This window comes from Cherax quadricarinatus, chromosome 18 (genome assembly GCF_038502225.1).
Source record: "Cherax quadricarinatus isolate ZL_2023a chromosome 18, ASM3850222v1, whole genome shotgun sequence".
NCBI classification, from domain to species: Eukaryota; Metazoa; Arthropoda; class Malacostraca; order Decapoda; family Parastacidae; genus Cherax; species Cherax quadricarinatus.
Window position 1 is genome coordinate 15,581,678 of NC_091309.1, and position 13,645 is coordinate 15,595,322.

A 13,645-nucleotide genomic window follows, 5' to 3' on the forward strand; every position below is an offset into this window, starting at 1 on the left:
TGTGGTACCCCGCTTGTCACACTTGCCCATTCTCATTACCTCCCCGAATATGAATCTTTGGTCTCCTTCACATCCGACACTCGCTGACGGACTGTTATCCCCTAAGAAAAGGTCTAGCGATACCGAGATATGATAAAAGACACTTATATACAGTTCAGGACATTTATTAAATGTTCTCAATTGTACTTAATGGTCGTTTTCCCCACATTGTTATCCCTGCTTCTGCTTCTCTAGTTTTTGGGTCAGTCACCTGAGCGGTAGTGTCAAATGCCTCCTTGCGGTCCAGCAATATGCAGTACATCCTTCATTCTTTCGTCCCACCCCAGTCACCTCCTCATACAACTTAAAATAACTACTTTGAGTTTTATAATGTCCCCATTTTTTATTTGTTACCTTGAAGTGACTGATAAAATAAATCGTCCAGTTTCTTACGAGTTATTAGGGTTTCCGGGGCTTATTCCTCCGGCAGAATTGAAGGTGGGTAGGGCAAATAATTTTTTTTAGTGGGTCTGGGTTTGAGGAGGACCTTCCTAGCACGGGCCAGTAGGTCTAATGCAGTGCTCCTCCTTTCTCATGTTCTCCCAAGATTTTTCTTCATGACTGGAGAATGCCTCATCCGGTCGGCTTCAGACTCTCAGCGCTGGTGACCTAGAGGTCGAGGGAAGGTTCGTTGCGGCAGTTCGCGATTCTGACGCCGTGGAGAGGCTCTTGATCTAGGGAACTGGAGCTACCTTCCATGTAATTCGGTGAAAAGCTTAATTCCCTTCCATTTCCCCAGGCGCTCTATGACTCCTGCCGGTTTAGCGCTTCTCTGTATTAATAATAATAATAATACCGAAACTATTATCCAGAGGGCTGAGGAGGGGTTGTTGAGATGGTTCGGACATGTAGAGAGGATGGAACGAAATAGAATGACTTCGAGAGTGAATAAATCTGTAGTGGAGGGAAGGCGGAGTAGGGGTCGGCCTAGGAAAGGTTGGAGGGAGGGGGTAAAGGAAGTTTTGTGTGCGAGAGGATTGGACTTCCAGCAAGCATGCATGAGCGTGTTAGCAGCGAATGGAAACAAATAGTTTTTAGGACTTGACGTGCTGTTGGAGTGTGAGCAAAGTAACATTTATGAAGGGATTCAGGGAAACCGGCAGGCCGGACTTGAGTCCTGGAGATGGGAAGTACAGTGCCTGCACTCTGAAGGAGGGGTGTTAATGTTGCATTTTAAAAACTGTAGTGTAACGCACCCTTCTGGCAAGACAGTGATGGAGTGAATGATGGTGAAAGTTTTTCTTTTTCGGGCCACCCTGCCTTGGTGGAAGACGGCTGTGTTAATAATAATAATAACAATACTACTACTACTACTACTAATAATAATAATAATAATAATAATAATAATAATAATAATAATAAATAAAAATTATAATAATTAATAATAATAATAATAATAATTTTTATTACTATTTATTACAAAATAAATAAACGCTAATTTGAGGCACCTGAAAATACACGGTAGAATTTATACAGTGAGAGGAGCACCTTGGAAGCTGAATCATCCAGAATTACCTACAAATTATAGAATGGCTTGTGGGCAGTTAAAAGTTCAGCTCCACGAACTGAGTGAGACACCAGAATTATTGACTGCAGATAATGATATAATTAATGATCAGTTAAAGAATAAATAGCAGTGGCAAAGTATTGAGAGTTGCGCTTCTCACCGCTCGGTTCCGGGTTCGATTCCCGGTTAGGGTAGTCAGTATACATTCTCTGAGAGGTGCACATCTCTCAGCGTATATACACTGAGAGGTTACTGTAATTCCTATTTTAGGGCTTAAAGTATTCTTGATTTTCGGTGAACAGGTGATATTCGCAGTCTTGATGACCCTTTGAGTAATCGACAGGATTAGTAATCACACCCTTGAGTGTTACTCAGATAGTGTACGACCCCATGGCCAGGCACAGTGCCTGGCCATGGGGTCTCCTCTCTCTCTCTCTCTCTCTCTCTCTCTCTCTCTCTCTCTTTCGTGCTTCTCTGAGGTTCGTTCGTACATTCTCATCCTCCATTTCGCAATTCCGTATCCGGTCTTCTCTTTAGTGTCATGAACTTCATAGCCTTGTACTAGTAAGGGTTGCAGTCTATCATCCATTTGTTAGATCAGTCATGCAGTTAGAGCATGTGATTAATGGTCTTCAACTTAATGGTCTTCAACCTTAGTAAATCCAAGCGCCACCTGTGGAACTATTCATGCGGTTAGTGAAAGTCTTCTTGCGGACTTCCCTGTCTTCTCCAGCACTTATTTTCATCGTTAGCTTTACGTCATTCGCTCAATAGGTACGTTGTTTACTTAAGCCAGAGAGAGTGCTTCGTCCTGGTACACTTGTTGTCCCGGGACCAAGGCCTATGAGAGGGGAGGTGGGATCCAGCCGGTACATTGGTCCGGGATCCGGCTGTGAATCTCTGAAAGGGCACCATAGCCATAGATATTTTATTTTGATTTTTTTTTATTTAATTAATTTTTTGGTAATTTCAACCATTTTTAGTTTATTTAGAAAGATAATTATGTAAGATTCACCTAGACTGGGGAGTTCAGCCTGTCCCCAGGGGCCACAAAGTAGTCTCGTTCCGTCTCGCAAAATTTCTCTTGGAGGACCTGCCCGGGACCTTGATCCCTTCACGTGCATGAAGTGCATTTGAGGTGATCAGGGCCCATGCACTAAGAGTCCCAGTTGTATACATTCATGTTTATTTCCCTCAGTGTTCCCTGAGTGTCCGTGGTTCAATCCCATACATGGGTGGAAACGTTGGGCGTGTTTAATGATACATGCTGTCCCTGTTCGTCTAGTAGTAAGTAGGTACCTGGGTATTAGTCTACTAGTGTGGGTCGCATCCTGGGGGCAAGATTGAGGACCCCAATGGAAATAAGAGAGACAGTCCTCGATGACGCACTGACTGTCTTGGGTTAACCTGGGTGGCTAACCTCTCACCCGGGTTAAAAATATCCGAACAAATCTTAGCTTAGAGTGGGACGACATTAAAAGTTCTGCGTCAAGCTTCATGAACAACTTGTCTTCACTTAAAGTCGTAACGTTAAAAATTTGTTCCACGACCTGTGTGGAACGACTGTTATTGACATGAACTATTTCGATCTCACACGTTTCAAACGCCCGAGAAAATTATCCAGTGTTGACGAACCTTTTACAAGACAAACTCACGCAATCAAATGACGCATCGAATATTTTCCCCCTTCTGTAATTTTAATAGTTCCTGAAAACGCATTCTCACTGCTATTGTTGTTTATGCAGAGAGAGAATGTAGGTCACAGTGTGGTTAATATTAGTGGTTGTTGGGGGTAGAGAGGGAGGATTCGTTCAAACCATCCTGACCTTGCTCACTCACAATATAAAGTCCAGCACTGATGTACAGACAGCAGATGATCTCACATCCTCACCGCTGATACAGCCATGAAGGTATTTACCCGAGTAACACTTTGCTCGTGACACTCCAGAGGTGACGCAGAAATTAGGGTGTTTGCATGACACGTCACTCGTCACTCGTGACGCTTTTGTTTTACGTCTACTCACATCAACATTCATTTGTCTTGTTTACAGTTCTTCCTTGCTCAAGATGTTTGCATTATCTGAAGATTTTAATAGATGGTGTTAAGTGCTTCATAGCTTGCAAGTCTATTTAAAATTATTATTATATTATTATTATTATTATTATTATTATTATTATTATTATTATTATTATTATTATTATTATTATCAAAAAGTGGCGCTAAAAACATAATCGAAAATTAATGAAGATTTGTCCTACCCTGATTACATCACATACATGATTTCTGTTGTTATGTCTGGGAGTCATTATGTCTGAGTCAGGTTATTCTTGATGTCATTCACCGTCAAACTGATATTCTTCAAACACTTTGAAGACATTTGGACAACTAATAAGTCTATTGCACTTTTGTAATTAGTCTGTCAAGTAACGGAAGTTGTGAGATTGTGCTTTGTGGATTTTTTTTTTCAGATGATAATAGTTGCTTTGTTGATGGTGGTGGCGACGCTGGCGAGGGCGCAGGGCGGTTATGGCGGCTTCGGTAGCCAGGGCGGTCGTGGTGGCATCGGCAGCCAGGGCGGTCGTGGCAGTTTCGGCAGCCAGGGCGGTTATAGCGGCTCTGGCAGCCAGGGCGGTCATGGCGGCTTCGGTAGCCAGGGCGGTCGTGGTGGCATCGGCAGCCAGGGCGGTCGTGGCAGTTTCGGCAGCCAGGGCGGTTATAGCGGCTCTGGCAGCCAGGGCGGTCATGGCGGCTTCGGTAGCCAGGGCGGTCGTGGTGGCATCGGTGGCCAGGGCGGTCGTGGCAGTTTCGGCAGCCAGGGCGGTTATGGCGGTTCCGGCAGCCAGGGCGGCTCGGTCAGTCAGGGTAGCTTCGGAAGCCAAGGAGGTCAGGGCGGTTATGGCAGCCAGGGCCCCTCTGCCCCCGCCAGTTACAACTTCCAGTGGGACGTCAACGACTCAGCTTCAGGCAACTTTTATGGTCAGAAGGAGCAGCGAGACGGTGACAACACCCAGGGCAGGTGAGTCTATCAGAGGGGCGGTGATAACACCCAGGGCAGGTGAGTCTATCAGAGGGACGGTGATAACACCCAGGGCAGGTGAGTCTATCAGAGGGACGGTGACAACACCCAGGGTAGGTGAGTCTATCAGAGGGATGGTGATAACACCCAGGGCAGGTGAGTCTAGTAGAGGGACTGTGGCACACCCAGGGCAGGTGAGTCTATCAGAGGGACGGTGACAACACCCAGGGCAGGTGAGTCTATCAGGGGGACGGTGACAACACCCAGGGCAGGTGAGTCTATCAGAGGGACAGTGACAACACCCAGGGCAGGTGAGTCTAGCAGATGGACGGTGACAACACCCAGGGCAGGTGAGTCTAGCAGAGGAACGGTGACAACACCCAGGGCAGGTGAGTCTATCAGATGGACGGTGACAACACCCAGGGCAGGTGAGTCTAGCAGAGGGACGGTGACAACACCCAGGGCAGGTGAGTCTAGCAGAGGGACGGTGACAACACCCAGGGCAGGTGAGTCTAGCAGAGTGACGGTGGCACACCCAGGGCAGGTGAGTCTAGCAGATGGACGGTGACAACACCCAGGGCAGGTGAGTCTAGCAGAGTGACGGTGGCACACCCAGGGCAGGTGAGTCTAGCAGATGGACGGTGATAACACCCAGGGCAGGTGAGTCTATCAGAGGGACGGTGACAACACCCAGGGTAGGTGAGTCTATCAGAGGGATGGTGATAACACCCAGGGCAGGTGAGTCTAGTAGAGGGACTGTGGCACACCCAGGGCAGGTGAGTCTATCAGAGGGACGGTGACAACACCCAGGGCAGGTGAGTCTATCAGGGGGACGGTGACAACACCCAGGGCAGGTGAGTCTATCAGAGGGACAGTGACAACACCCAGGGCAGGTGAGTCTAGCAGATGGACGGTGACAACACCCAGGGCAGGTGAGTCTAGCAGAGGAACGGTGACAACACCCAGGGCAGGTGAGTCTATCAGATGGACGGTGACAACACCCAGGGCAGGTGAGTCTAGCAGAGGGACGGTGACAACACCCAGGGCAGGTGAGTCTAGCAGAGGGACGGTGACAACACCCAGGGCAGGTGAGTCTAGCAGAGGGACGGTGGCACACCCAGGGCAGGTGAGTCTAGCAGATGGACGGTGACAACACCCAGGGCAGGTGAGTCTAGCAGAGGGACGGTGACAACACCCAGGGCAGGTGAGTCTAGCAGAGGGACGGTGGCACACCCAGGGCAGGTGAGTCTATCAGATGGACGGTGACAACACCCAGGGCAGGTGAGTCTAGCAGAGGGACGGTGACAACACCCAGGGCAGGTGAGTCTAGCAGAGGGACGGTGACAACACCCAGGGCAGGTGAGTCTAGCAGAGGGACGGTGGCACACCCAGGGCAGGTGAGTCTAGCAGATGGACGGTGACAACACCCAGGGCAGGTGAGTCTAGCAGAGGGACGGTGACAACACCCAGGGCAGGTGAGTCTAGCAGAGGGACGGTGACAACACCCAGGGCAGGTGAGTCTAGCAGAGGGACGGTGACAACACCCAGGGCAGGTGAGTCTAGCAGAGGGACGGTGACAACACCCAGGGCAGGTGAGTCTAGCAGAGGGACGGTGACAACACCCAGGGCAGGTGAGTCTAGCAGAGGGACGGTGACAACACCCAGGGCAGGTGAGTCTAGCAGAGGGACGGTGACAACACCCAGGGCAGGTGAGTCTATCAGATGGACGGTGACAACACCCAGGGCAGGTGAGTCTAGCAGAGGGACGGTGACAACACCCAGGGCAGGTGAGTCTAGCAGAGGGACGGTGACAACACCCAGGGCAGGTGAGTCTAGCAGAGGGACGGTGGCACACCCAGGGCAGGTGAGTCTAGCAGATGGACGGTGACAACACCCAGGGCAGGTGAGTCTAGCAGAGGGACGGTGACAACACCCAGGGCAGGTGAGTCTAGCAGAGGGACGGTGGCACACCCAGGGCAGGTGAGTCTAGCAGAGTGACGGTGGCACACCCAGGGCAGGTGAGTCTAGCAGAGGGACGGTGACAACACCCAGGGCAGGTGAGTCTAGCAGAGGGACGGTGACAACACCCAGGGCAGGTGAGTCTAGCAGAGGGACGGTGGCACACCCAGGGCAGGTGAGTCTAGCAGAGTGACGGTGGCACACCCAGGGCAGGTGAGTCTAGCAGAGGGACGGTGACAACACCCAGGGCAGGTGAGTCTAGCAGAGGGACGGTGACAACACCCAGGGCAGGTGAGTCTAGCAGAGGGACGGTGGCACACCCAGGGCAGGTGAGTCTAGCAGAGTGACGGTGGCACACCCAGGGCAGGTGAGTCTAGCAGAGGGACGGTGACAACACCCAGGGCAGGTGAGTCTAGCAGAGGGACGGTGACAACACCCAGGGCAGGTGAGTCTAGCAGAGGGACGGTGACAACACCCAGGGCAGGTGAGTCTAGCAGAGGGACGGTGACAACACCCAGGGCAGGTGAGTCTAGCAGAGGGACGGTGACAACACCCAGGGCAGGTGAGTCTAGCAGAGGGACGGTGACAACACCCAGGGCAGGTGAGTCTATCAGATGGACGGTGGCACACCCAGGGCAGGTGAGTCTAGCAGAGTGACGGTGGCACACCCAGGGCAGGTGAGTCTAGCAGAGGGACGGTGACAACACCCAGGGCAGGTGAGTCTAGCAGAGGGACGGTGATAACACCCAGGGCAGGTGAGTCTATCAGATGGACGGTGACAACACCCAGGGCAGGTGAGTCTAGCAGAGTGACGGTGGCACACCCAGGGCAGGTGAGTCTAGCAGAGGGACGGTGACAACACCCAGGGCAGGTGAGTCTAGCAGAGGGACGGTGACAACACCCAGGGCAGGTGAGTCTAGCAGAGGGACGGTGGCACACCCAGGGCAGGTGAGTCTAGCAGAGGGACGGTGACAACACCCAGGGCAGGTGAGTCTAGCAGAGTGACGGTGGCACACCCAGGGCAGGTGAGTCTAGCAGAGGGACGGTGACAACACCCAGGGCAGGTGAGTCTAGCAGAGGGACGGTGACAACACCCAGGGCAGGTGAGTCTAGCAGAGGGACGGTGGCACACCCAGGGTAGGGAAATCTTACCACCACCAATGTTTTCCTAACCAGATGACATAATCGTTCTTAATACATTCGCTGGGAAGCACTAAACTTTTAATGATACTACAGAGACTGTAGAATGGGATTCAATCAAATTTGATCCCAGGAAGGCTAGGTATATATTATCCAGTCATAGACAGTATATGCACTATGAGCATCTCAGCTATTTCACATGATGTCTACCTGCAGTCATCCAAAATACTCAAAACTCTCCACATTAAGGTGGTTGTTCTTCCAGTTTCTAATGATATTTACAGTCCCACTAAGACATTAACAGTCTCTTACACCACTCACCTCCTCTCGATCCACAGTTACTACGTGCAGCTGCCTGACGGTCGGCAGCTGAAAGTCGACTACTTCGCTGACCAGACTGGCTACCACCCGACCGTCACCTTCCAGGGCCAGGCTCAGTCCAGCAGCGGGCCTGGCCAGGGCGGCGGCTCTCAACAAGGCTACTACTATCAGTAACCAACCCACACTCTTCCTTACTTGTGCAAAGTGCAATAACCACGCTCTTCCTAGGTGCTCTTTCATCAGTCTACCTTCCAATTGAACAAGTGTTTAGTTTACGGTTATTTAAACGACGGCAATATCCTAGCGTAGGCCGTCCGTTCTAAACGTCAGTGCACAATAGTTAATATTTATTTTAGTCTCTTATTAGATCGTAATGCAATGAAAACCAGTTTGCTATTCCAAGGAGTTACTTTGATGGTTGTCCGGTCATGGTAGTTAGTGAATTTCGCAAACCAGTCCATAAGTCTTTGTATATTTTGATTTTAGACCAATGTACAGTACAGTCAACCCTCAGTTGTTTCTGGAATAGCTTACTCTACTAATCTCTTGAATGCTCTCAAAGTAACCCTCAAGTCTCCTGATTATCGATTTTTTTTTTTTTTGACGATTTCTTCCAGTGGTTTCATCCCTTCTGTATAATCAAGCTTAATGAATTATGTAAATAAAAATTTTCATGATTTTCAACCACTTCTATATTTCGCCCCTTCCCCTACCCCTTTCCCCTAAATATCGCCGGTAAACAGATAGTATTATTGACCACATGTGTTGTGGGCAGAAACATCTGATGTGTTCTGTCAGTATCACCCAACTTGGACATGTCGCAAAGACTGATGATAAAATCTGAAGAAGCCTTGACCAAAGACTTGATAAAGACTTGCCAAAGGCTTGAAGAAGACTTGATAAAGCTCGTCCCAAGTCCGGTAAGCGAACGAGCACCTCACACAGACAACACAGTCTCGGACACCACGAGTTACCATCGTAGTGTTCCATCTTCAGTATTTGTAACTACAAGAACGAGGCTACGTTCACGGGCGTGTCCATGTCTTCAGCATTTATTTTATCGTAAAGTTTACTTTTTTTTAAGTTTCCAGTGACTGTTTCCTCTTGTAAAACACTCCGTTGATCAACCAAACTGCTGGTGATGCAGAGCACTGCAATGCTCTTTAGACACTACTGTACTTCTGTTTGTTATTATGGATTCTTTTGTGGCAGTTATTGTTGGTGTGTGTGTGTGTGTGTGTGTGTGTGTGTGTGTGTGTGTGTGTGTGTGTGTGTGTGTGTGTGTGTATGTGTGCGTGTGTGTGTGTATGTATGTGTGTGTGAGTATGTGTGTATGTGTGTGTGTGTGTGTGTGTGTGTACTCACCTAATTGTGGTTGCAGGGGTAGAGACTCAGCCCCGCCTCTTCACTGATCGCTACTAGGTCCTCTCCCTCTCTGCTTCCTGAGCTTTGTCATACCTCTTCTTAAAACTATGTATGGTTCCTGCCTCCACTACTTCACTTGCTAGGCTATTCCACTTCCTGACGACTCTATGACTGAAGAAATACTTCCTAACGTCCCTGTGACTCGTCTGAGTCTTCAGCTTCCAGTTGTGACCCCTTGTTTCTGTGTCCCCTCTCTGGAACATCCTATCTGTGTCCACCTTGTCTATTCCCCGCAGTATCTTGTATGTCGTTATCATGTCTCCCCTGACCCTTCTGTCCTCCAGTGTCGTCAGTCCGATTTCCCTCAACCTTTCCTCGTACGACATTCCCCTGAGCTCTGGGACTAGCCTTGTTGCAAACCTTTGTACTTTCTCTAACTTCTTGACGTGCTTGTGTGTGTGTGTGTGTGTGTGTGTGTGTGTGTGTGTGTGTGTGTGTGTGTGTGTGTGTGTGTGTGTGTGTGTGTGTGTGTGTATGTGTGTGTGTGTGTGAGTGTTATTTACATTTCCATTAAAAAATCATAATTTACAAGGTCTTGAAATATATTTTATTTACAGTCTTAAGTTTCGTCATACAAAGATTTATATCTCAGAATAAATGTCAGGAGAATTATAGACATAATGACAGGAAGAACCACTCTTGACAAAGACCTGGATCCAGTATCACTGTAGCGCGTCTTCACCTGCTCTGAGTGGAGACCAGAAGAACGTCTCACAGCCTGACTTGGGTCTACGTGAAGTTGGTCTACAGGGTTTTGGTCTGCCGGACCTTGGGAACGTAAAGTTTGGACACGGAGTCTTGACCTGCTGGACTTTGGTCTACGTAAAGTTGGTTTAGAGGGTCTTGGTCTGTCTGACTTCGGTCTACGTCTTCGTGTTATTGTGAAATAAGCTGAGTTTATCACAGTCCTGCTGAGTTGTGATATCTTCATGTAAGTAGAGGTAGTTGTAGCTTCTACACCGATGTTGTGTTGTTTGTGATCTGAGTGAACAGCTGAGATGGTTTGTTTGCTGGTAGTAGAGCAGCTGAGACCAAGATCTGCTGGTCTGAGAGTGGAGCTGAGAATGTTGTGGGTCGTATACTGGTAGTAGCACAGCTGAGACCAGAGCTTGCTGGTCTGAGGAAGAAGCTGAGATTGTTGTGGTTCGTTTACTGGTAGTAACTTTGCTGAGGACTGGGCCTGCTGGTCTGAGGAAACGGCTGAGATGGCTGTGGGTTATGTATTAGTTGTAGCATAGATGAGACCAAGACCGGCTGGTCTGAGGATGAAGCTGAGGATATCGTAAGTGGTCTAGGGGTAGTAGCCAGGCTTTGGACCGGGTCCAACAGGGTACTGGGCCTTGCCTTCGAAGGTGACGGTGGGGTGGTAGCCGAACTGGTCCACCACGTACTCAACCAACATACGACGAGTATCCGGCAGCTGCACGTAGTAACTGTGACGGAGACAAAGTGAACACATGAACTGACCGTGTGAAACAAGGTGCACTGGGTGAACACGTGAGCTGACCGTGTGAAACAAGGTGCACTGGGTGAACACGTGTGCTGACCGTGTGAAACAAGGTGCACTGGGTAAACACGTGAGCTGACCGTGTGAAACAAGGTGCACTGGGTAAACACGTGAATTGATCATGTGTATCTATGATTCAGGTGACCGTACACTTATCTTCCTTCAATGTTGTCTCAGTATCTGTGCTTAAAGTGAAGGTACACTCATCTTCCCTCAATATTAGTTCAGCATCTATGCTTAAAGTGACCGTACACTCACCTTCCCTCAATATTATCTCAGTATTTATGCTTAAAGTGACCGTACACTCACCTTCCCTTAGTATTATCTCCATCTCTGTGCTCCTGATGACCGTAAGAGTTGCCTGACGGAGGGTCGTTGACCTCCCACTGGAAGTTATATTGCGCAGGGCCAATGGGAATAAGTCCTCCATGACCACCATAGCCGCCCTGGGGCCTCGCCACCGCCACCATCGCCACGATAGACAACACCAAAACAAATGTCTGTAGAGAGGAAAAAAACACATTACCTATAGTGACTTGCCAAGGGTCGGCAGAATTTTGGGGCGAGATAGAGAGAAATACTTTAAACGCTTCTTCTGTTGATTAGCTCAGCTACAACGCCATAAAATGTGAAGTTTCCCATCCACTTATCATGCCCACAACAATTTTGCAAAAATATAGTTGTGTTAATGTTGATAGAATTAACGACAATATGTTAGGTAAAGGGAGAGCGAAACGTTGCCACAATAAAATGTCACATTAGTTGCACTTGTGTCCTTTACCTAACAAAAATATAGTTGTGGAGCGCTCGTCTCATAACCGAAATTTCCTGGGTTCAATTCCCGAGCTGGCCGAGACATAGGCAAAACTCTCCTTACAGCTACCTCTCCTGGTCACCTACAGCGGTAGCTAGACACCTAGGAATTAGCTGACTATTGTGGGTGGCATTCTCAGGGCAGTGGATAGTATCTTAGACAGGGCTGCGATTTTGAAAGAAGCTGAGGTAGGGCAACAGCTCTAAGCCTGGAAATTGACTGGTTGATTAATGGGGGTTTAAATTATCAACCCGTTCGACTACCCTAGGGTCATTAAGGCTCCACGTAATCATCTCACCACCAGACAAGAACACTCTAATCAGTAAAATAGGGATTCAAAAGAACTGTCAGCATATATACGCTAAGGGAGATACACCTCTCGTTGTATACATCTGAGAAAAAGAAATACCTTCATGGCTGTGTCACTTGTGAGGGTTTGAGCTCAACTACTGTCTGTATACAGACGTCTGGCTATATATAAGTGGGAAGACAGCGACAGGTGGGTGTGGTTGCTGACTGCTTCTCTAAGTCTGGGGGAACGCTGATGTTAAATATAAACACTGCCACAGAGGATCCAACATTACGTAAGTTTAGCAGCTGTCGTGAAACAGAAGAACATCGCAAGACAATCCGAATTAATTGCTATACTGCTTAAAACTTTTTGCTCACTATTATTATTATTATTATTATTATTATTATTATTATTATTATTATTATTATTATTATTATTATTTTCAATGATTATGACTTATTAATTATGATTGTTATTAGAACTACTACTACTGAAATTAATTCTAAAATTAAAACTACCCTACAAAATTAAAATATCGACCATATAGTCACTGAGTTAAAAAAAAAAAACTGATGTAACTCTTACTGCACGAATTTCCCTGTACAAGACAGGAAGCAAATATTCAGGATACCCTGGAAGGCAGCTGATGATCTGTTGTATACCTGGAGTGTAAAAAAAAAACCAGATCTGGTAGACTAGTGAAGGGTTAACTAGTTGTTGGTCGTAATCTATTATATACCCCTGACAGGAGACACTTGTTCTGTTCCATGAGGAACATGTGCTTGTTCTGTTCCATGAGGAACATGTGTTTGTCCTGTTCCATGAGGAACATGTGTTTGTCCTGTTCCATGAGGAACATGTGCTTGTTCTGTTCCATGAGGAACATGTGTTTGTCCTGTTCCATGAGGAACATGTTTGTCCTGTTCCATGAGGAACATGTGCTTGTTCTGTTCCATGAGGAACAGGTGTTTGTCCTGTTCCATGAGGAACAGGTGTTTGTCCTGTTCCATGAGAAATTATAATAATAATAATAATAATAATAATAATAATAATAATAATAATAATAATAATAATAATAATAATAATAATAATAATAATAATAATAATAATAATAATATTTCTACAAGTACATGTACAAGGTATACAGGTCTAGTTGACATCAATAATATACTACTATACAAAAAAGCCGCTTGTTATGCAGAGCAATTCTGGCAAATTAGGTCAGTTTTGTCCCAGGATGCGACCCACACCAGCCGATTAACACCCAGGTACCTATTTTACTGCTAGGTGAACAGGGACAACAGATGTCTTAAGGAAACGCGTCCTAATGTTGCACCTGTACCAGGGATCGAACCACCGACCTCTCTAGCACAGAGAACAATGATCAAGACATCTGACAACAGCAGGACAAGGAATCTTTATCTCTCTTTGGAACAAAATGTTCAGAACGTATTGGAAAGTGCAGCGTCTAACTTCTCCTGGTTAAGTGTACCACTTAAGACGCAAACACTATACACTTAGTTTTAACTGAATAGCTACGCACTATAAAAGAAAAAAACGAAAGAAGTCACCTGTTGTTGATAAGTTTGGTTTGTACAGTCATTCTTTAACGACTTTCACTACT

At 47.3% G+C, this 13,645-nt stretch overlaps 2 protein-coding genes across 2 annotated transcripts; one reads left to right on the top strand and one right to left on the bottom strand.

The window, feature by feature from the left end:
- The first annotated feature begins 3,355 nt into the window (after positions 1-3,355).
- On the top strand, positions 3,356-8,651 carry LOC128689268 (uncharacterized). Its single transcript, XM_053777400.2, has 3 exons — positions 3,356-3,456; positions 4,016-4,563; positions 8,001-8,651. The coding sequence occupies exons 1-3, from the start codon at positions 3,451-3,453 to the stop codon at positions 8,155-8,157; spliced, it is 711 nt and encodes a 236-aa protein (XP_053633375.1). The 5' UTR covers positions 3,356-3,450; the 3' UTR covers positions 8,158-8,651.
- A 1,295-nt stretch (positions 8,652-9,946) lies between these two features.
- LOC128689269 (pro-resilin-like) lies at positions 9,947-12,264 on the bottom strand. Its single transcript, XM_053777401.2, has 3 exons — positions 12,139-12,264; positions 11,225-11,415; positions 9,947-10,841 (listed from the first exon to the last, which is right to left on the bottom strand). Exons 1-3 carry the CDS (start codon positions 12,142-12,144, stop codon positions 10,700-10,702), a joined length of 339 nt encoding a protein of 112 aa, XP_053633376.1. The 5' UTR covers positions 12,145-12,264; the 3' UTR covers positions 9,947-10,699.
- Between the last annotated feature and the right edge of the window lie 1,381 nt (positions 12,265-13,645).